This window comes from Daldinia decipiens (assembly GCF_022478715.1).
Source record: "Daldinia decipiens strain CBS 113046 unplaced genomic scaffold F4813scaffold_3, whole genome shotgun sequence".
In the NCBI taxonomy this organism is placed as follows: Eukaryota; Fungi; Ascomycota; class Sordariomycetes; order Xylariales; family Hypoxylaceae; genus Daldinia; species Daldinia decipiens.
This window is the reverse complement of record NW_026054546.1, coordinates 326164-346544: the sequence shown is the minus strand read 5'-3', so window position 1 is coordinate 346544 and position 20381 is coordinate 326164. Positions and strand designations below refer to the sequence as shown.

Below are 20381 nucleotides of genomic sequence, written 5' to 3'. Positions count from 1 at the left end.
ATCCAAGTGCTGATATCGCGTAACATGTAGGATTTGCTAACATAGTCGGCGTGGATTGTGGCGTAGAGTATAGGGGAAACCTAGGATAATTCGTATGAATGGTGTCCAAAAGAGGAAAAGAGACCGTTGAAGTATTGGCTCCGAAGCAAAGCCGCAAGGAGAAAAGTGATACCTTCGGAAATGGGCACGGAACGGGGAAGAGCTTGCTCTAAATCGAGAGTCGGCCGGCGGAGAAATTTGCGTAGACGGGCCTTTAAAAACTCTAGGTTAGTTAACTAATAATTAACTACCACGAACAGACAACTCAGAATGAACGGGCTCTGTTCCGGATCAAGGTCTCGGAAGTCTAGACCTTGCCGATCTTTACTGATGAAACCCGCGTGTTAGGGATTCTTCCTTCTTCTCTGTTTCAATGCTTGAGTTTTCGACGCAGTTATGTACACAATAGTAAGATCGCCGTCGTCATGTCTCACGAAAAGTAAATGGGAACGCCATGTGGTTTTGCGAGTGGATCCTTTCTCGATGTCGGAATCGGGGATAGGGGATAGCCTAATGGGATTAACTTTGGCGTCCTTCCGATGATAGGAGCGGTTGCGTGCTCTAAGTAGTATCCATCGTAACCTTGTCAATAACCTCTTTGGGCCATCGTGAAATGTCAAATTTTTATTTTGTTGGATTTGATCATCATCTGAGTATTCGTGATCATCACTCAAGCCAGGTACCAACCCGGTCGCTACTTAAGATCAGTGGTTATGATACTCAAGTGAGAGCGGGCCGAAAATAATGAGCGAGCTTCCTGGAGCTCATGAGAGCGCCGTTACGAAAACACGCCCAAAGTTTGTTCAGGCGGTCAAACGGGTTTCAGGGTTCATCTGGAGTAATTGGCTAGTGTTGGGATTTGGTCTTGCTTGTGTTTTGGGATATTTCTTTCCTGGTATGTTAGCAGAGACTTGGACATCGTCTTAGTATTGTACTCGGTTGCTGATCTATCCTTTAGATGTTGCGGCCCGTGGTGGTATCATCCGGTCAGAATATTCTATCCTATATGGGGGCATTGCCTTGATCTTTTTTATCAATGGGATGCAACTTAGTCCAGCAAAACTCAAGGAGCATGTAATGAACTGGCGTCTGCACTTTGTCGTGCAAGGAATAAATCTTGTTCTCATACCTGTTATTCAACTCGGTACGGAATTATACTTGGATTCCAGTCTTGTCACTTTGCTGATCTGTGCTAGTCATAATTCATATCATAATAGTTGCCGGAGGAGTGAGCTCGGGGACGATTGATGCTAGCATCCTCGTTGGAATGGTCGTAGTTAGCTGCATCCCGACCACTATCGCATCTAACGTGGTAATGACGAGAAATGCGGGCGGCGATGAAGCCGCCGCTATTATCGAAGTGGTGATTGGGAATGTTGTCGGATCCTTTCTCTCGCCCTGGTTAATATATGGATTTCTTCCTAGCGGAGGCGAGTTTGACTCGCTCAGACCGGCGAAAGCAGATACCTTGGGGCCAATGTATGCCAATGTTATGAAACAATTGGGGCTCAGCGTTCTCCTTCCGCTCATCGTCGGCCAAGGTCTAAGATGGACGTTTCCGAAGCAGGTGTCTTGGACATTGAGTACATTTTACCTAGCACAATTCTGCTCCGTGTTACTTATGCTCGTAGCCTGGTAAGTAGGCCAATCTCCCTCGAGGAATAGAGAAGACTGTAGGATTCGACGTAAACTGACTTATACTGTTAGGTCGACTTTTTCAGGGGCATTCCAGACAGGGGCACTCACTGCTTTACCTAAATCGTCTATAATATTCAATGTTTTTATAAACATAGCAGAATATATCTTGTTTACTGCTATTTGCTACTGGGTGGCATCGCCACCGGAGGTCCTTACCAAGGTAATCAATGGTTACGTTGCTGACTCACGACTAGGCTCTCATCTACCAGGGGCAATTCGGAAGGTTGTGACAGTTAAAAAGATGCCCAAGGAACTTGTTATTGCTGTTTGCTTCTGCGGAGCTGCAAAGACTACGAGCGTAGGAATCCCGTTGGCTGCTGCCATGTGGTCTCAGCTCGACAATTTTACCATCTCGTCCATCCAAGTCCCGGTACTCTTATACACGGTGGAACAGGTATTTATAGCGCAATTCTTCACCATATTCTTCAAGTGGTGGCTACATCGATCCGATAAGGGACTCCTGGATGCCGAGTCAGCTACGACCCAGGAGGAAAATCAAGCTGTCGATGAGCCGGACGACAATCTCCGGGATGCGGGGAATGGAAATCGTGACGTTCTAGCTGAGTCAGCCAATGCGAGCGTACTGCACGAGAAACTCGTTTCATGAGATATAGCTTCAGATATTTGTTGAGACTAGGATTACCGATATTTATTATTTTGACGAGTGTTTTATGTTTGTGTTTATGTAATGATAGGAATATGTAAGTTTACTAATAAGTCTTCATCTTTTGGATATTATCTGTTATGTGTATTACCTAACATAAAGTTTATAGCCAGGTATCTGGCTAATTGCAATACCGAATTATTCAATGGAACGAGCAAGTCCCGACCAGGGGTATGCATACTAGGTACCTTCTACGTGGGGCCAACGTTATCAGCCCACTTTATGACGCGCCTTTCTTTAATTGAATGTTTCGAAACATTCTGGAATCATCATCACCTAACTATGATTCTTTTAACAAGAGATTATCGAATTGGAACTCTTTCGTCCATTCCAGACGATTCCAACTTCTACATAATATACATACTAGTTAGTTCATAACAATCATAACAATACCATCTTTGTCTCGTCTCTGCGATTTTATTCATTTGGCAATTTAAGTTTCATTGATCTTCGCTTAATTTCGTCCCTCAAAATTAAAACAATTGAGAACGATACATGATGAGCTCTGATAGAGCTTTACGAGGCAGTTGCCATTGCGGCAGGAATCAGTATACGATCCTAATACCCGAGGGTTCATCGGGAGGAGCTCAGGTCCTATTTGATTCGACCATAGGCCACAGTAAGTATAAATTTGATGAGCCCTATTGTTCTCTCATCTACTTCGTAGCTAGTTGCAATATACACGCGGAGCTAACATAGCATATGGATAGGAATCTCATCAGCGACGCCTCTCTCGGCCTTCCTTAGAGTTCCGCTTTCATGGTACCATAGCCAAATATTTCCATTCTTCCCCGACGAGTCTCGGGCTAATATTAAACGTGCCTATTCCCACCCCGCTGAACAAAATGCTATGCGACAATTCTGTGGGTTCTGCGGGACTCCCTTGTCGTATTGGTCCGAAGAACCTAGGAGTGAGGCCGACTATATTCAATTGACGTTGGGTAGCCTCTTAACCGAGGATCTTCGTGACCTGGAGGATCTAGGCCTGATTCCCGACGAATCCGAATTGGACCCTACGGATATTGTACCTACTCGTGCATCCAACCAAGATTCGCAATTGATCGGACGGGACGTAGCTGGTATTCCGTGGTTTGAAAGCATGATTTTAGGTAGTCGTCTAGGCAACATACATACTACAAAAGGTGTTAGGGAAAGTCGAGACGGCAAGGTTCGAGTCGAGTACGAAATCACAGAATGGACGGGAGATGGTGCGGTAGGGGACGAAACAGGGCGTACGGTACTGTTCTATGAATCGCCTACGACGGGTAAGAGAAAACGCGGAGAGGCTGATGGTGGAGAGGGCGGGAATACTGCCTAGGGCATCACTTTGGTCACTCGGTCGCCGTACATGCGGCCGATCGAATCTACCCGCTACTGGACGATGCAACTATAAAGCATTAGCGAGAGAAAAAGATCGGTTCGAAATAAGATAAGTACTGCGACCTTCGGAAACATGCTCACTTCCTCCTGAGTTCTCCAGTTAGCGGCAGGCAGTGCCTCTTATTCCTGCACTGCGGCGACTAGATACGTGAATCTTATGTTGAAGCCCTTATTATATGCAAGGATACACATTAGTGATCTGTCAATGAGATCCGAGATTCCGTCTAAGGGAATAAGTTGTATCGAATAGGGAATCGACTCGGTCAGCCAAACTAGGTAAGCCCGAAACAGGTGATTTTCAAACCGTCGAGTAATTATCGCCGAGATCTCTCTGCGGCAACCGAGATGGCAGTCGGCGAATGGACATAGGGAAAAGATTTCGCAAAACAACGTATAAGAGAAGTTATTATGTACCTAATGTACGACGACCTTGATCTCCGGGACTCGGCATAAACCAACCGGCTCCCAAGCTGAATTTGACGTTAAAGCCGTTTCCAGGGTCCAATGCTAAAGCAAGTGTTTGTTTATTATTGATCTTTCTTTTGTTGCAAGTCGGATAGCTCGCTGATGGTGGACTATCCTCCGCTTCTCGAAGTTGGACCCTTCCATGCAAAGGGATGTTGCGCCGCATCCCAACGGAGCAGACAGGGCGGGTGGCCAAGATCGATCTTTTGAATCGTTAGTGCCGCCATTCATCAATTCGTGACTATCCCGAATCCAAGGAACACCGCTGTTCGAAGGATGGGACTATCGTGTCTACCCACTCGGCTGTACCGAAGTTTCTACGAGCCCCTGGCTGCATAAAGGGCCAAGACTCGAGACTTGGATAGACATATGCCTTTTGGTGGCCGGAGACACGGGCCGTCGCTGGGATCTAATATGATTCCGGCACATGACGAGTTCGTTTGTGGGGGGAACATCCCAAATCAAAAACTGGACCCTGTCTCTCTGCCCTGCCTGTATGCTTACAAGCTCCAATTACCCCGCGGCGGAGATGGTTGCTATGGCCTATGTGGGTATGAATGGCTAGAATGGGTATGAATGGTTTGGAGATACAGCCATCATCGTACAAGCCTGTTGTTCTCGGTCGTCACGGTCCGATACGGGAGAAAGGGGAAAGTGCCGGTCCTACACTATACATCGAAAACCAGACGAGCTCGCCTCTGAAAGCCTGAAACCTCACAAGGGTATAAAGAAGATGATGGCCTCCATTTCAACGTCGAGCAGTCGTTCTGTTTGGTCTGACTCGACTCAAGAGTCATTGCCATCTTCTGCTCTCTATATACCCTTCGTGAGATCGTCTGAAGTCTTGGTTGGGCATCAGAGTAAATATCCATTTTCCCGGACGAGATCGAAACGCTAGTGGGCAATCTCGAATAGCCTAGATATCCATTTATCGCCTTTGATAATTCAGAGCGCTTGTTCAATATGTCGTTGCCCTCGGATTTCCTCTGGGGCTTCGCTACAGCTGCGTGAGTACTGTCTACCGAGCTCGTTGTCTCTATTAGATATAGCAGCCCTGCCCACACACTAAAAGAATTTCGCCACTAACTTCAGCTCTTCTTCGCACATAGCTACCAGGTCGAAGGCGCAACCCAACAAGATGGCCGTGGTGCAACTATCTGGGATACTTTCTGCGCTATTCCGGGGAAGATTGCAGATGGAACTGACGGGTCCGTCGCCTGTGATTCATACAACAGAACTGCTGAAGATATCGCCCTCTTGAAGAGGCTGGGTGCTACTGCCTACCGCTTTTCTCTGTCGTGGGCAAGAATCATCCCTCTCGGTGGTCGGAATGATCCAATTAACCAGGCTGGTATCGACCACTACGTCAAGTTCGTCGACGACCTACTTGAGGCTGGCATTGTTCCTTTCATAACATTACTACACTGGGACGTCCCAGACGCGCTTGACAAACGATATGGTGGACTTCTAAACAGGGAAGAGTTCCCACTTGACTTTGAGCACTACGCCCGCATCGTTTTCAAGTCAATTCCTAAATGCAAGAACTGGATCACATTCAACGAACCTTGGTGCAGTTCTATCCTAGGATACAGTACAGGGTTCTTCGCCCCTGGTCACACATCTAACCGAGCCAAGTCCGCTGTCGGTGATTCCAGCCGAGAACCTTGGATCGTCGGCCATAATTTGCTCCTTGCTCACGGCAGAGCTGTCAAGGTATACCGCGAAGAATTCAAGCCTAAGGACAAGGGACAGATTGGTATCACTCTGAACGGTGATTACACATACCCATGGGATCCCGAGGACCCGAGAGATGTCGAAGCTGCCAACCGAAAGATTGAGTTTGCCATCTCGTGGTTTGCTGACCCCATCTACTTGGGCAAGTACCCCGACTCTATGCGAAAGCAACTCGGTGACCGGCTGCCGGAATTTACACCTGAAGAGCTAGCTCTAGTTCAGGGCTCCAACGATTTCTATGGCATGAACCACTATACTGCCGACTATGTCAAGCACGGCGACGGTAACCCGGCCCCGGAGGATTTCCTAGGTGATCTATCAACTCACCCCTACAGCAAGAACGGCGAGTGCATCGGTCCCGAGACGCAATCATTCTGGCTACGCCCCAACCCGGAAGGGTTCCGAGGCCTACTCAACTGGCTCAGCAAACGGTACAACTACCCGCCGATCTACGTAACGGAGAACGGAACAAGCATCAAGGGGGAGAACGACTTGAAGGAGCCCGAGATCCTCAACGACACATTCCGGTACGAGTACTTCCGGGACTACATCAACGCGATGGCCAAAGCATCTAGCGAAGACGGCGTCAACGTTAAAGGATACATGGCGTGGTCGTTGATGGACAACTTCGAGTGGGCCGAGGGTTACGAGACCCGGTTCGGCGTCACCTACGTCAACTACGCCGACGGCCAGCAACGAAAAGAGAAGTACAGTGCTAAGAAGATGAAGGAGATCTTCGACGCGGTTATTAAGAAGGACTAGGGATTAAGAGTGGTGATTCAAAGGGGATACCTACCTGGCAGAGAAAGCTGCGAGGGCTGGGGTCCGGGCATTCTGATTTCGGTCTTTCGTGCATGTGTGTTATGCGTCTGTTAATGGACCTCGATACCTTTGGTAATTTGGAGTATATTCAGGGTTATTACGGTTGTTTTAGCTCTCTTAATTATTTATCGAATATCATGACACGTGTCTCGACCTTTCTTTTTTTTGAGGTGACTACAGTTGCCTACCAGTAACGGAGTTTGTCAGATTGCGTGTCTAAGACGTGATAGCTGGCGAATAGAATCGTTACCGCGAGTAGCCGAGGTATATATATTTAGCAAGATAGCAGATATAAAATGGCCGTGGCCGATGTCGAGGTTGCCTACTGTTACCCTCGGTAATATATATCGATGATACCTACCTATAGTTGGCTTTGTATCTGCCGGGAAGGGTTTACATGAAGGAATCGGTTATGTGACCGGCAAGACCCATCAAATCATCAGCTTAGATATAGACTATACGTATTGCACGGGAAATGTCGATATTAGGTCTATATCTTATCAATCTTGTTTTTTCCTTTCCCCTATTTCAAGCAAGGGATACAGCTTGGTTATTCGAAGATGCTACCTAAAGTCAGATTATTTATATAGAACGTAGGTATACAAGAACAGCATAGGAACTATCCATTGGATATTAACGAGGGCAGAGAAATTTGTCTTTTCTATTAGGTTCAACTTCTTGGGCCTAGTTTCTAGTAAAATATCAAATTGCGTTGCTTAGGTAGCTAGGGCTTTCTTGTGTATAGAGCTTTATCACAGCTTGAAGCTAGATTAGGCGTCCTGAGCACTATTTATCCAGGCGTAAACACCGTGCTGCCTGTGATATGCCTAGGTACCTAGCTAGGTTAGGTAGGTACTTATACCTTCTTTCCTGTGTCGAAATAACCAAACCATCCAACTCCAGTGTCGTACATGTGCCCTTATCACATGGCCAGTCCAGTTAATGAATAAATATTTCTTCTAAGGTTGCCTCTTTGCAGCAAGATCGTGGAGGTCACCCGTCTCGCCGACCTGCACTCTACCGCCGGTAGTCTCATCGGCTTTCTTCGGCCCGGTCCTCACGGCGCCGTCAACCTTGTCCTTGAGCGCCTCGTCGTGTGATTCAATGTTGGCCTCGAGGTCTGACTGGGTCGTGTTGCCGTGTGTCGCGGAGGTCTCGTCGATGACGTTTCTGTTTGCAGGGGAGGTTAGCGGTATGTCATATGATAGCAAATTGGATAGGTTCCATTATAGGCTTGGAGTATGTTTTAGGACTGATTGGATACAGGAGAGGCAACTTACTGCGCCTGGCCGTGTCGGTTTGAGTCAAGGGGTGTCTGCTCAAGTCCAGACGAGTGGCCTCCTCGCGAATCAGTCATCTTGTCTGGTTTTTAAGAAAAAAGAAGCTATACCGGGCGTGTAAGGTAGGTAGCATTGGAACTAGGTTGGTGTAAACGGGCAGATGGGCTGGATGCGGATAACTACTTGAGGCGAGCACATCTAATTTGCATTATCATATGTGGGGGATGTTTTGTCTACACAAGCAATGACGTATGCTGAGGTCATATCCATGCATTTACATTTCGTACCTACATTAGATAGTCTTACATCTTTCGATATAATTGGCATATCGAGCTCCTATTACGTTGAACGTGTCACGGTAAGATCAGGACTAACAATGATAGTGACGAAGATCCTTGAGACCGCAGTCTAGGTTAGTTGTATGTAATGCTAAAGTCTCATATTGGTGGCCGAGATCGATGAAGTCCTCGCAACTAGTTTGTCTTACTTCTAGTGCTAATTCCTCCCGTCATAACGTGACATAGACCGAGTCTGGTTCCTATCAAAGAATACCATCTAGGCTTTTCTGTGGAAATCCTAATAGTTGTAATCAACAACTCAGCATACCGGCTAGCAATTTAGGAGTTATTATTCGGTTTACTTCCCTCGCCTGGCTTAGTTGATGCGCCGCTTGACGCTCGAAGGGCAGCAATATTATCATCGATAATAGAGATTTCGGCGTTTATCCGAAGTATTTTTTCTTCGAGCTTTTCTGCATACTCTCTGTCTGATAATCGTTTTAAAGGACTCCATTTTGAATCAAGCCAGCCCGACTTGGCCTTGGAATCATCCTTGGATTGGTTCTTGAAGAGCTGAGCTAGGTATGTACCAGCAGTTCCAGCGGTGCCAAAAACTAGAATACCTGGTATAATATTCTTAGGGCCCCCTACGTAGTAATTAGCTTAGGTTCAGAATATGGTATGTACAGACATCGGAAATACTTACGAAACATGCCACCGACCATCCCAGCTACGCCGCCAGCCACGCCGCTTGACTTTACTAGGTCTGACGTGGTGAGGTTTTCTTTACCACCCCAGGCATGCCAAAGGAGATCCCTTGAAGCTGTATATTCGTTAGCGGCTAGGAACACAAGATTATAGGATAACAACCCTCACCCGTGTAAGTAGACCCGAGAGCAAACCATTGGAGACCGGCAACTAATGCGAATAATGCTGGTGGCGCTGATCGGACAATGCCAGAACCAGCCCCAATCACCAAGCCAACGCTGCCTGAACGAACTCAAGTCAGTAGGTCTGTCTACACTATTAACCCGCTGGCTAAGGTATGTCTTTACCGGCCATAACTCCGGTCTGCAATGACTTGCTTGCAATTTCCATAAGCTCATTTGCTGATGGCATCTCTCTATCATATGGACTAATAGCCTCAGGGTTAGGGTTAGGATCCGAGGATGAGGGCCCCTGCGGCGTCGGTTGCTGCGGTGAGGAACCCATATTTGTAGGTATATCGAAAGAGGCGTAGTGTCAGTTTCTTTATAAGACTACCTAAGGTAATGTCAGTTGGTTGAGTCTAGAGAAGCTAATTGTGCTAACGGACGTGATGGCACTGATATGTTCTTTAGCGTTTGAATATTGCTGTTAAGACGGAAATATTCGTATCTGAAGCATAAGTCTAGAGCACAGATAACTACCTTATAGGTACCTAAAATTCCGTAACTTTTATTTAAATTTTATTTTTTACCTTTGCAATCAACAAATCGATCAATCAATGGTCATATTTGATTGGAGGTTTTCTGAGTTGAGAATTATCGTATAGTAGGCCAGTTCAAAATATGAATTCTACCCATCACAGCCATCGGCGGCAATAAATCCCTGCGCTCCAATCCGCCAATCCGCAAACCTCGTTAGGTGCTACTATCAATAGGATAAGGTACTTAGAGACTAAGTACCTGAGCGATGGCCCAGTAAAAGCTAACCAATGAACGATAAGAGAAAGCTGCGGCACTCGCGAGCATAGCCCAGCCCAGCCCGCATCTTGATATGTAATTATTGGAATCGGTGAGCCCCTCGAACCATCTAGGTCTTGATAAGTACCACATTTACACATACCTATAGATATGCCATATAGGTACATGTATAGGTACCTACATATATACAGGATAATAACTTGCACAAATGCTTAGCAAAAGAATTACCTTACATAAGTGCTCGTGTCAATTAGGTACTTGTTTACATTAATAAGTTATGTAGGTACTTTAACTTAATTGTGCTATGTACATATCAGACCACTTACCAAAACTCAAAGCTTTACATACATAAGGTATGTCCTTAGGCAGTGCACGCTATAGAATTACCTAATGTACCTAACCTACCTAAGATTAAAACTTTCCCCTCCTTAGGTAAGGTACAACAATACAACACACATAAAAACGCACAATAAATGTGTGAAGTTTAACGTTGAACCCCGCCATCAGAATTGAAAAATTGCTGGTACTTGATCAACTTGTACTGCAGGCTTAATTCTCCCCGTCTCTCGTCTCTCATACGTTGGCGAAAAAAAATTAAGCTAACCCTCCCGGCCTTTTTTTTCACAGCATCCATTTTTTTTTCTTTCTGGTCAAGGAAACTTTTCGGTTCTCCTTGCCCATCCTGCAAACTTTCGGTTACCACTTGTATCGTCCCAATCGTATTGTCGGTCTGGCATCTGTGAAAAGTGAAAATCACTACTGCCTTACCGTCTTTTAACCCATATTCTCTCCATCACCGAACAACTGAACAACTGAACAACTAACCCGAAGAACTAAGCCTAGTTTCTTCGGCGATTCATCTCCCGTCTGCGCGCGACGACCTCGACAAGCGTTGCGCGTGACTAAAACACCGCAATCATGGGTATGTTGTCGCCCATTAACCTCACCCTGCCGCAAGAGATCACATGCTAACAATTGATGTGTTACAGCGCCTAAGAAGAAGGAACAGCAGCAGAAGATGAGCCTTGGGGCCTTTCTGCAGGAGGAGAGTCAGTTCGCCCTCCCCTTTCTGTCTCCTTTTCCTCCCATATTCCCACCGTCTGTCTACAGTGCCATCATTCCATAAACAGACACGCAGGCACCCCACAATTAAAACGGAGAGACGAGAACGAGCGACTTTGCTAACATAAAATAGAATATGGCGGATCATGGGCTGATGAAGTTGAAGACTCATTCGGTACGTCATAACTCCTAACGGGGATTTGTTTTTATATATGGGTATGGGTTTAATTTTGCTAACCTCTTATCCCCTAGGCTCTCAGCCTTTGCCCTCCACCGAACGACGAACAGGCTATTCTAGTTACGGAGGCTCAGGCAATGATCGAGGTAAGTCAATATGATTAATTATTATTTACTTAATCAGTAGTTAACTTGTACTCCCCAAGGCTACTCTCGCCGCGAGGATTCCTACGCACCCCAGGGCCCGGCCCAGCTTCCAACCAAGCCCCCTTACACCGCTCATCTGGGGAATCTATCTTACGAAGCCACGAACGAGTCTGTCACCGAGTTCTTTGAGGACTGTGAAATCACCAGTGTTCGAATCATCGAAGATCGGATTGAACAACGCCCAAAAGGCTTTGCTTATGCAGAGTTTGCGAACGTCGAGGGTCTGAAGAAGGCCTTGACCCTTGATGGAACCAGCTTCCAGGGCCGTACCATCAAGATTAAGATTGCCGATCCTCGTAAGTCCAAGTGCCAATAGTATTAAGTGAATAACTACTAACAATTCTCCAGCCAAGGATCGAGACAATCGTGGTGCGGGTGGCGAGTCCGCTCGTGATCTTAGCAGTTGGGAGCGAAAAGGCCCTCTAGCAGACCTCCCATCTCGTAGTAACGATCGACGTCCTGCTGAATTTGGAGAGCGCCGAACACCTGCTTTCCGAGATGCACCTTCTGATGATGGCAAGGTTCGCGATTTCGGAAACTGGGAACGCAAGGGACCCCTATCACCACTTCCTCAGTCTGAACGTCCTGAGGGATCGCGAGATAGCAGCCGTCCCCGAACTAATGATGCCAACAGAGGTGATACCTTCCGAAAGGATCGTAGGGCATCACCAGCTACCTGGGGTGAAGGTCGTCAGGAAGGTTCTCGACCTCCCAGAGAATTCAGAGATAGACCCGAGCGCCCAGAGCGTCCGGAGCGCACTCCAACGGCAGCGGAGCGCGACAACCAGTGGCGTAGCAATATGAAGCCCGACTCTCTGGTGAAGTCTCCTGAACGCTCTCGTGATGGATCTGAGGCGCCTTCGTCGCCTGCTGGTGGTTCGGTCGCTGGTTCGGCTGCCCCAGCTCCCGCAGGCCGTCCCCGACTCAACCTTCAGAAGCGAACCGTATCCGAATCTCCAGATGTGGTATCTCCTGGACTGCCATCTGCGACTGGCGAGTCCAAAGCGAGCCCCTTCGGTGCCGCTCGTCCTATTGATACAGCGGCAAAAGAGCGTGAGATCGCAGAGAAGCGAGAGCAACAGCTGAAGGAAAAGAAAGAGGCGGATGATAAGGCAAAGGAAGAGCGACGTCTTGCCAAGGAGACTGCAGCAAAGGAAGCTGCAGATAAAGCCGCTGCCGAAGCGGAGAAGGCGGAGAAGGCGAAGGCTGAACCGGTCGAGGAGAAGGTCGAGGTTGTCGCTGAGACGAAGGAGGAACCGAAGGCTGAACCGAAGGTTGGAAGTGCTGAGGATGGTGAAGCTGCAGAGCAGAAGGCACCAGTTAAATCTAGGGACAGCGCCCAGAACGCGAAGTCTAGAGCAACCGAGAGCGGTAACTGGAGAACATCATCATCAGGAGAGCAGCGCCAAGGCCGTGGTGGGTATGTCAACGCTTCACGAGGCCGTGGCGAGGCCCGAGGACGCGGTGGCGCACCACGAGGACCTCGAGGCAACTACGAGGGCAGAGGGGGTCGAGCGAATGGTCATTCTGAACCTCGCTCTCCTCAACAGACTACTCAACCCTCGTCACCTAATCCAGGAGCCGAAGCCGAAGCCGCTCCGGCTGCGGACCCCGATGGCTGGACGACCGTACCAAAAGCAAAGGGCCGTAATGCCCGACGTGTTTAAGCGAAGCTAGCACTGTACAAAATTTCAGATCTTCCATGCTCAGGCTCGTGGGAGGGGGGGAAGGGGGAGTTCATTGGCACACCATAATACTATGGACTTGCAATACGAAGAAAACTTGTGATCCTTTTTCTTTCCTGTTACCTACCCCCCTTTTTATTACTTGTTGTGATGACTACAATACTACGTACGTACGCGTTATGAGGTTGATCTACTTGCTGCGTCTGCCGCCTACTCCACCGTATATACCAATACCCCCTCCTACAAGGGATATCGTTGGTAGGACTGAACAGCACACTGTACAGCTGCTACATGTTTGCCCTTACCGGCGTATCTAGAGACAAGTTTTGAGTTGTTATTGCGTCGCGCACCTCCATCTTCGTCGGTTTTCCGTGTTTGTGGGCCATTGTTTACGGAACTCGTCCTTACTGAGGATGGTCTATGTCCGCATAGAAAGGAAGGGATGGCATTAGGATTCTTTTTCCATGTGGTTGTGGGTATCTATCTGGTGTCTTCGATGTGCGGTTTATTCGTCGAGAAAGGGTCGGGAATTAGGGTGAAAAAAAGGGGACCCGTTGAGCAGAATGGCGACATGAGGAGGCGAAGCAAAATGAAGCAGGTATCAAGGAAATGGGAGTCGTTGTGTGCTATGCTGCGCCATGTTTAATGCCATGACGTGCCATGAGAAACCTGTTGTTCGTTGTTTTTTCCCCCGGATGCTAAACAAAAGTCCAGTTAGGAGTTTGTGGGCCGGGCCGGGCACTTCCTTATTTCTCTCTTCTGTATTTGGTTTTTTCTTTCTATTTTCGCCGTCTGTTGGACGAAAGGGGGGCTTATGCTTATGCCGGTCCGAGTATATGTCCCTGGGTGGTCTTGCTTGTAAGGCTGAGTCTTGTCCCCCTTTCGTCCCTGGTCTTCCGAGTAGGTGACCAGATAGGAAAAGCAGATAATGTCTACATAGACGTCGGGATAATGAATGCGAAACTGATTTTCTAATAGACTGTGCTCGTACATACAATATGACCTCTCCTATGCTTGCTACATTATGAAAGTCCTATCTAGTACTTTTAATTATCAACGGTGCTTGTATTAATATAACCAAGGGGATATAACTGCCACATTCTCTGTCCGGCCTTTACTATCAGAAAGTACATCTATCTACCCAGCTTACTTCTTAAACACCTGTGCCCCCAACTTCTCGATAGCCCTCCCATCCGCCGTGTCTCTACCGGCAGCTTCCAACAAACGAGCCCACGCATCGGCATCTTTAGCCTTGACGGCTTCCTCCGCGGCCTTAACGCGCAGGCCGCACTTCTCGTACATGGTAATGGCGGCTCCCGCTTCCAGATTCGTGCACTTAGGAATGAATGAAGCTGCGAGGTGGGCGTTGCCCGCTTGCAGGATCTGGTTGAAGAACGGCTAGAGGTGGGTCTGTCAGCATATAATTACTTGGAGGGAGGAGCAAAGAAACAAGGGGAAGACGAGTTTACCTCCCAGCCAATCGGGCTCTTTCTGCTCTTAGCAATGTCCTCGATTTCGTTCCAGTCCCGTTTCGCGACGAGTGCTCGAAGTCTACAATAGGGGCTTTGTTAGATACTATTTTCTAGAAACACATAAGCATGTCTTAGCAACTCACCGGATCCACCAAGCCACCCTCTCCGGAACCTTGAACTCGCTTTGGATCTTCTTGGCCTTGTTATGGTAACCTAAGTGAATCAGCTTGAATAAAGTCTCATTGACGCTTAACCCGGTAAACGTGTCGGTTAGGTCCCGGTCCAAAGCCTCCTGCATGCGCAAAAGCTGAGCTGCTTCCTTTAAAGCTGACAACTCGAAATAGTTCTCCTTCGAATCAGATAACAACTTGGTGGCAAGGACGAGTTTATCGGTTGCTGTACGTGCATCAGACTGTCGCAAGGCTTCATGGACGAACACACCTGCGCCATCTACTCGGCGGTCGTCTTGATAATAAAGATCTTTAAGGAGCGCATTATCATTCTCTAGCGCTGCTGACGATTCAACGAGCGCAGTGGCAGTCGGTCGCGCGTTGATCACACGGAAGAAGGATGCCAATGGGAGCTTTTTCTTCAGCTGGAGCAGCACAAAGAGAATTAGGTCAGAGTCGCCGCTCTCGATCGCCTTGTCAAGCGCGATTTCGTCTTCCTCCATGCTCAAGAGGAGCGGGACCTGTCGTCCCGCACGAGGCTCATGATTCAGAAGCTCTGTAGCCAGCCGGCCGCGGCCCTCGTCGTAAGCAGCGCGGGCGATGGCCTCGAAGGAAATGCCCGGCTTGCCTGACAGCTTTTCTACCACCATTCGGCAAATGGTTTCTTCATCTTCTGTACCAATTCGGACTTTTGCGGAAGCCCAGTGCACAAATATGCGGTCCGTGGGCAAGCGTAGGTACCCAGCAATCCGAAGAGCAAGTAGATATTCATGGCGGTTTATGAGTCTTTGGATTAGTCCTTCGGGTGTAAGGCGTTGATATTGTTCGTAGGACAGGGGCAAGCCGACTTCGTAATACCGTACGGCATTGATCACTCGTAATGTCTCGCACATGTCAACGAAGTCGTCACTATTGTATATATCTAGTACTGACTTGCCGAACGAGGCAGCTTTCAATAGTTGTTTCTGCCAATGGACATTGAATTCGTGTCCAGCAGCAGCAACGCACGTATCAACTGCTTCAACAAGATTTGGTCTTATAAGCTGGATGTTATCGTCAGCTTTTGGCGACTGATTCTCGAGCTGCTCTACAGCATCGAGTAAGACGGAAGCTGGCGACCCGCTACCAAGGCGGAATACTTCATCCGTAACATCTGGTACTTTTTGGAGGAAGTCGGAGACATCATTAGTAATTAATCGTACACCATCGTGATCTATCGTAAATTAGCAACCTGTAGGAGAAGATGGGGTTTTTTTTGCGACTAACCCGGTATTACGTGGACGCGACCTTCATAGACGTAGCTTGCCACGGCATTGTTAGGTCCTACAACGTTCACCTCATCTTCCCATGCGATGACAACAGCGTCATTGCCACACCATTCTAAGTATTTAGGTGTAAGCTGAGACCCGGAATGGTGCTCGCTTAGCCGGCTCTGGAAGTCGGCCGTAATAACATGAGCTTTCCCATCCGTGGCATAGAGCGCTGCAAACTTCCCATTCGGAGACACACCAATATGTGAAAATGGACCGATGTCAAGGAATCGATCTTCACAGTCGGTTTTATCCACAACATAGACTGTCTTGCCGATGCTTAAGAGCACCTCTACCGACCTAGACAGCGTGAAGCTCGGGGAGATAATAGCCCAAGCGTAAACCTCTCCTTCCGGTGGCGATGCGAGGGCTTTTGGCCGTGGTTCATCGTATGAGGACACAGAAATGAGTATATTATTAGTAAGTAAGGCAACCATACCATGATCGTAAAAGCGGCATGAGTGAACACCGAAATCTTCAGCTTCACGGCCGAGGGAGAATTGTGTAAAATCTCCCTGCAGGTTGTAGTAACATCTCACGGTCCCATCGTAGCTCACGACTAGAAGCTTCTCGTCTTCAGACCAACCAAGACCTTTGATGGAACCCTTATCCCAGGAAATGCTTTTCAACAGCTTACCAGCACAACTATATATGTCAATGCTGGGCTTTGATGACTTGGAAGGCTGGTAAGATACAATTTTAGTATCATCTCGACATATTGCTATTCGAAGTTAGTGAAATTCGATGCTTCGTGAGAGCTATATGCGGTGTATAAGCTATTGAAGGGCGATGCAATAGAAGTAACCAACTTTCATATTAGATTACAAGTGCAAGTCAAGGACCTTCAAAGTCTTAATTGGGTCTATAGATAAAACGTAACGATATGAAAAGCGGCTTACCTACAGCGCCGCCATATGGAGCACCAGCAACGATATAATTGTCCAGGTCAAGATCCTGGTCGAATATCGCGGTATACAGCTGGGTCTTGCGGTAAAACTTATCTCCCACTCTTTCCCACCCGGCCGTCGGATGCATCGCCTCCATGATTATTTCACTTCATCATCTTAGCAGCTGAGGCCAAATAGTGGAAACAGGTTCTGTATGAATTTAGATGTGTAGAGCATAGGAGGCAGTAAGTTAAGTGGATGATGGGAACTAAGGCCGGTACCTGGAGCTTGAATGGGAAATAACACCGGATAAAGTTCGGGCTACCAGGTACTTATATACCTAAGGTACCTAACCTACGTAATTCCTAGGTACCTAGGTACCCGGCATTCAACCTTCGCATGCGCGGTCCTCACCTTTTAAATATTTGGCATGTAGTGATAATCTTCATGGCTACAAATTTTATTATTATTATTATTATTATTATGCTTATAACACGCAAGCACAAAGATAGACAAGACTGCTTTCGCAACCATGATTCCAAAGAAACTCTTAATCGCCCGATAGGTATACAAACTAGTATGATACCCGAAATATTGCATAATGTTTGATCAATTCTTATTTGTCTAACTTACTTAAAGTACTAGCTAAGGCCTCTTATCTTCTCGACGGAATTTCGAGGTTATTTTTATTTCAAATAACCTAACCTTCAGACCACCTGATATACCTTAGGTAGGTAAGTACGTCAACCTAGCTTGAAGCAACATGGTTCTACCACTAGGCCAATACGTGTAACAAGCGACTAATTTCGCGAGAACGTCTTTATATCCTTACTGGTTACTAAATCATTGTTAGAAACGGGTTATACAGCACGACTGTAAGGTTGTAACTTACTTGTATGCCTCTTGTATGTCTCTTCTAGGCCGTATCAGCAGACTAGAACAACATAACCCGGTCTGCTGATAATGGATGCTTATTGCGTTCTCATCACGCCAGAGCATGTTTAAGGGTATCTCGGATACGTAGCACTTCGTGCATACTATGCTATGCGCACTAGGGATACTGATCCCTCATCTCCAGTATTCATCCTCGGCTCTTGCGACCATATCGCTTTTCCATCATTTTCTTGTAATGGCCCTTCTTACCGCTCGTCTTTACATCTTGGATCTGACCATACTTGTTCTTGAATCTCCGAGTGGCGTCTTCAGTCTCCAGGACTTCCTCGAGAAGAGTGCGCTTCCTCTCCTTCTTAGTTAACCTAGCGTTGAAGAAGTCGGTCGGTCCCTCAACTATAGTCCCGACTGAGGAGAATTGTGGCACTAAAGCTCTAGAACTATCCTTGCGGTAAAATCGCTTAGAGTCTAGAACATCACGCATGCGTAGTAATTGTAGATCCTTTTTGAGTTGGGGAGTAAGATCAGTCCGGGGAAGGTTAAACCACGAGGGACCAGCATCTGCCTTGACAGCCTGAGAAACTAGTCAGCAAAGAACTTTGACGCAAGCTGATGCGAAATAAGAAGCGAGGTAAAGAGTCAGAGTAACTATGATATGGATCTATCATTCTGGCGTAGTAACGTTACCCATAACGGGAACAGCCACTACTTCAATTAAATTGGGATATGAATTTCATCATAAAAGGGTCGTGCCGATAGCAACGTATATAAACCATAAAGAATCAATGTGCGACGTACCATTTTATGTTTTGGCCGCCGAACCTCGGGTACTCTTACCGACAATCCTTCAGACTTTGATTTCTCCTTGGAAGAGACTAGAGAGGCTACCCTCGGCGCTGGGGAGTCTGGTTTGGAGGCCTTTACGACGTCCGACTTGTTGGGTACGGCAACAGTTTTCTCATCTTGTCCTTGATGTTTTGCTTTCAATCTTTCCTCGGCTTCTCTAAGAAGTTGCTCGATCTGATCATCTGAGAGACATTCCGCGGTTGCTGTATCTGCCATGGTGAGCAACAGCACAATTCGTTGATGGGATGGTCAGTCCTTGAAGCTTGAAAGGATAGGAAAAAAAAAAGTTTAAGCTCCATTGAAAAGATGATAAAATTTGTCTTAGTACAAGGTGGCTAGGCGTATGTGGCTAGTGTGTCTCTATGTGGCTTATTGCATTACTTATGTATGTACCTAGGTAATCATATACCTAGGTACCTACCTATGAGGTACTCCGGGCTTTGCGGGGTTAGTTAGTTGGCCGAAGGATTACCTATGTATGTATAGGGCGATACCTAGCATAGCCTATCGATAAGACAACAAAGTTACCTGTCAGAGCCTTCCGGCAGCACACCATCTTCTAATCCTTGGAGCCACCCCCAACCTGCTTAATACGTACTATGTACAGTACTTACCTCGATAGCTGATAGAGAGTGAAGTCGGCGGCCGCTGATGCCCAACCATAGTGCCAGCGCATTGATTCCTATCGAGGCCGCCCAGTTTTCGCAGCCAGCCCTACAACGTATAAGCGCATCGAAGATCTAAGCACTTCTAGAAAATCCATTCACGTCATTGCCCAATCCCGACCAACGCATACATAGAGCTAATTTATTAGCTTTGGGTTATGAATCAGATCATTCTAATACATATCGTACCTACACATACACATACATGAATGACACACGATTCATAAAAGTTCACAGTTATCGTAAGCATTCCATCCAAGTTCAACCTTTTTTTCATTACTTCTAATTTTGTTTCATTTGATCCAACACCGGGTTGTCAAAGAGAAACTCCGGGAAGAAGTAGATAAAAGCCTGACTAGACAGGCGGATACCTTAAAAGTTCGAGTTCGAGGTCGAGGTCGAGGTCAAGACCAGGAATCAAGCTCAAGCTCAAGCTCAAGCAAAAATAGTGGGCATCTCGGAGCGAGCCGCAAGGTGAGCAAACTTCTGGGTAAAAGAAACAAACGGGAACGAATAATAATCTAAGTAGCTGACAAAGGGGCGCGAAAAAAAACCGTTCCTCGACCAAAATCGCACAAACAGCTTTCCTTAAAGCTAAAGCCAAACGATCGCCCAATCAATCATCTCCTCTCCTCGAACCTAGTCACTCCTCCTAGTCACTCCCGACCCCCAACCTCTCGTCGGGCCAATCAATCTTTCCAATCCAAGGGACTAACTTGGAAATACCTACTGTACCAAAAAGCCTATTTGTTACATCACCACGCGCACCAAAGCTTCGATCTGGGGCTCTGTGTAAACAACACAAACAAGCCCTCTAATTTTTTTCTCCGCCGTCGGGAGCCTATCTACGCACGGTGATACTTACAAGCCTTCTCGGCAAGCGAAAAAGGACCACTCGATAAAATTCACTACCATCTTTAGGGTCGTGCGCGTGCGTGCAATACCATCGCGCAAGACTCCAGTT

At 47.2% G+C, this 20381-nt stretch overlaps 8 protein-coding genes across 8 annotated transcripts; 4 read left to right on the top strand and 4 right to left on the bottom strand.

The window, feature by feature from the left end:
* Nucleotides 1-783: 783 nt before the first annotated feature.
* Nucleotides 784-2344, top strand: F4813DRAFT_385323 (putative sodium bile acid cotransporter; the record flags this gene model as incomplete). Its single annotated transcript, XM_049246232.1, has 4 exons — nt 784-934; nt 998-1183; nt 1236-1674; nt 1747-2344. The coding sequence occupies 4 exons, from the start codon at nt 784-786 to the stop codon at nt 2342-2344; spliced, it is 1374 nt and encodes a 457-aa protein (XP_049103608.1).
* Nucleotides 2345-2899: 555 nt separating this feature from the next.
* Nucleotides 2900-3719, top strand: F4813DRAFT_385322 (uncharacterized protein; the record flags this gene model as incomplete). The annotated part of the gene is made up of 2 exons (XM_049246231.1): nt 2900-3020; nt 3112-3719. The coding sequence occupies 2 exons, from the start codon at nt 2900-2902 to the stop codon at nt 3717-3719; spliced, it is 729 nt and encodes a 242-aa protein (XP_049103607.1).
* A 1297-nt stretch (nt 3720-5016) lies between these two features.
* F4813DRAFT_167381 (glycoside hydrolase family 1 protein) lies at nt 5017-7197 on the top strand. Its single transcript, XM_049239148.1, has 2 exons — nt 5017-5253; nt 5356-7197. The coding sequence occupies exons 1-2, from the start codon at nt 5210-5212 to the stop codon at nt 6740-6742; spliced, it is 1431 nt and encodes a 476-aa protein (XP_049103606.1). The 5' UTR covers nt 5017-5209; the 3' UTR covers nt 6743-7197.
* Nucleotides 7198-7761: 564 nt separating this feature from the next.
* On the bottom strand, nt 7762-8159 carry F4813DRAFT_385320 (uncharacterized protein; the record flags this gene model as incomplete). Its single annotated transcript, XM_049246230.1, has 2 exons — nt 7762-7972; nt 8083-8159. The coding sequence occupies 2 exons, from the start codon at nt 8157-8159 to the stop codon at nt 7762-7764; spliced, it is 288 nt and encodes a 95-aa protein (XP_049103605.1).
* A 306-nt stretch (nt 8160-8465) lies between these two features.
* F4813DRAFT_345132 (uncharacterized protein) lies at nt 8466-9895 on the bottom strand. Its single transcript, XM_049241738.1, has 5 exons — nt 9676-9895; nt 9416-9623; nt 9237-9350; nt 9067-9183; nt 8466-9007 (listed from the first exon to the last, which is right to left on the bottom strand). The coding sequence occupies exons 2-5, from the start codon at nt 9570-9572 to the stop codon at nt 8700-8702; spliced, it is 696 nt and encodes a 231-aa protein (XP_049103604.1). The 5' UTR covers nt 9573-9623; nt 9676-9895; the 3' UTR covers nt 8466-8699.
* Nucleotides 9896-10753: 858 nt separating this feature from the next.
* On the top strand, nt 10754-13486 carry F4813DRAFT_167064 (uncharacterized protein). The gene is made up of 6 exons (XM_049239146.1): nt 10754-10967; nt 11043-11094; nt 11241-11282; nt 11360-11431; nt 11491-11787; nt 11840-13486. Exons 2-6 carry the CDS (start codon nt 11064-11066, stop codon nt 13156-13158), a joined length of 1761 nt encoding a protein of 586 aa, XP_049103603.1. The 5' UTR covers nt 10754-10967; nt 11043-11063; the 3' UTR covers nt 13159-13486.
* A 659-nt stretch (nt 13487-14145) lies between these two features.
* F4813DRAFT_345126 (vacuolar protein sorting-associated protein 16) lies at nt 14146-17281 on the bottom strand. Its single transcript, XM_049241737.1, has 5 exons — nt 17028-17281; nt 16085-16849; nt 14792-16031; nt 14646-14727; nt 14146-14574 (listed from the first exon to the last, which is right to left on the bottom strand). The coding sequence occupies exons 1-5, from the start codon at nt 17170-17172 to the stop codon at nt 14323-14325; spliced, it is 2484 nt and encodes an 827-aa protein (XP_049103602.1). The 5' UTR covers nt 17173-17281; the 3' UTR covers nt 14146-14322.
* A 312-nt stretch (nt 17282-17593) lies between these two features.
* Nucleotides 17594-19058, bottom strand: F4813DRAFT_345123 (Fcf2-domain-containing protein). Its single transcript, XM_049241736.1, has 3 exons — nt 18705-19058; nt 17908-18480; nt 17594-17853 (listed from the first exon to the last, which is right to left on the bottom strand). The coding sequence occupies exons 1-2, from the start codon at nt 18966-18968 to the stop codon at nt 18097-18099; spliced, it is 648 nt and encodes a 215-aa protein (XP_049103601.1). The 5' UTR covers nt 18969-19058; the 3' UTR covers nt 17594-17853; nt 17908-18096.
* Nucleotides 19059-20381: the final 1323 nt, after the last annotated feature.

Excerpts from the sequence above, each read along its gene's own strand:
- F4813DRAFT_345132 (XM_049241738.1), bottom strand. The coding sequence starts at position 9,572 with ATGGGTTCCTCACCGCAGCAACCGACGCCGCAGGGGCCCTCATCCTCG. Across the intron at positions 9,351-9,415 it reads GCAGACCGGAGTTATGGCCG|GCAGCGTTGGCTTGGTGATT; the intron begins GTAAAGACATAC and ends GAGTTCGTTCAG. Across the intron at positions 9,008-9,066 it reads GATGGTCGGTGGCATGTTTC|GGGGCCCTAAGAATATTATA; the intron begins GTAAGTATTTCC and ends ATTACTACGTAG.
- F4813DRAFT_345123 (XM_049241736.1), bottom strand. The coding sequence starts at position 18,968 with ATGGCAGATACAGCAACCGCGGAATGTCTCTCAGATGATCAGATCGAG. Across the intron at positions 18,481-18,704 it reads GGCGGCCAAAACATAAAATG|GCTGTCAAGGCAGATGCTGG; the intron begins GTACGTCGCACA and ends CTAGTTTCTCAG.
- F4813DRAFT_345126 (XM_049241737.1), bottom strand. The coding sequence starts at position 17,172 with ATGGAGGCGATGCATCCGACGGCCGGGTGGGAAAGAGTGGGAGATAAG. Across the intron at positions 16,032-16,084 it reads TCGCGTCCACGTAATACCGG|ATCACGATGGTGTACGATTA; the intron begins GTTAGTCGCAAA and ends AATTTACGATAG. Across the intron at positions 14,575-14,645 it reads AGAGCCCGATTGGCTGGGAG|CCGTTCTTCAACCAGATCCT; the intron begins GTAAACTCGTCT and ends ACCCACCTCTAG.
- F4813DRAFT_167064 (XM_049239146.1), top strand. The coding sequence starts at position 11,064 with ATGAGCCTTGGGGCCTTTCTGCAGGAGGAGA. Across the intron at positions 11,283-11,359 it reads TGAAGTTGAAGACTCATTCG|GCTCTCAGCCTTTGCCCTCC; the intron begins GTACGTCATAAC and ends CTTATCCCCTAG. Across the intron at positions 11,432-11,490 it reads AGGCTCAGGCAATGATCGAG|GCTACTCTCGCCGCGAGGAT; the intron begins GTAAGTCAATAT and ends GTACTCCCCAAG.
- F4813DRAFT_167381 (XM_049239148.1), top strand. The coding sequence starts at position 5,210 with ATGTCGTTGCCCTCGGATTTCCTCTGGGGCTTCGCTACAGCTGC. Across the intron at positions 5,254-5,355 it reads TGGGGCTTCGCTACAGCTGC|CTACCAGGTCGAAGGCGCAA; the intron begins GTGAGTACTGTC and ends CTTCGCACATAG.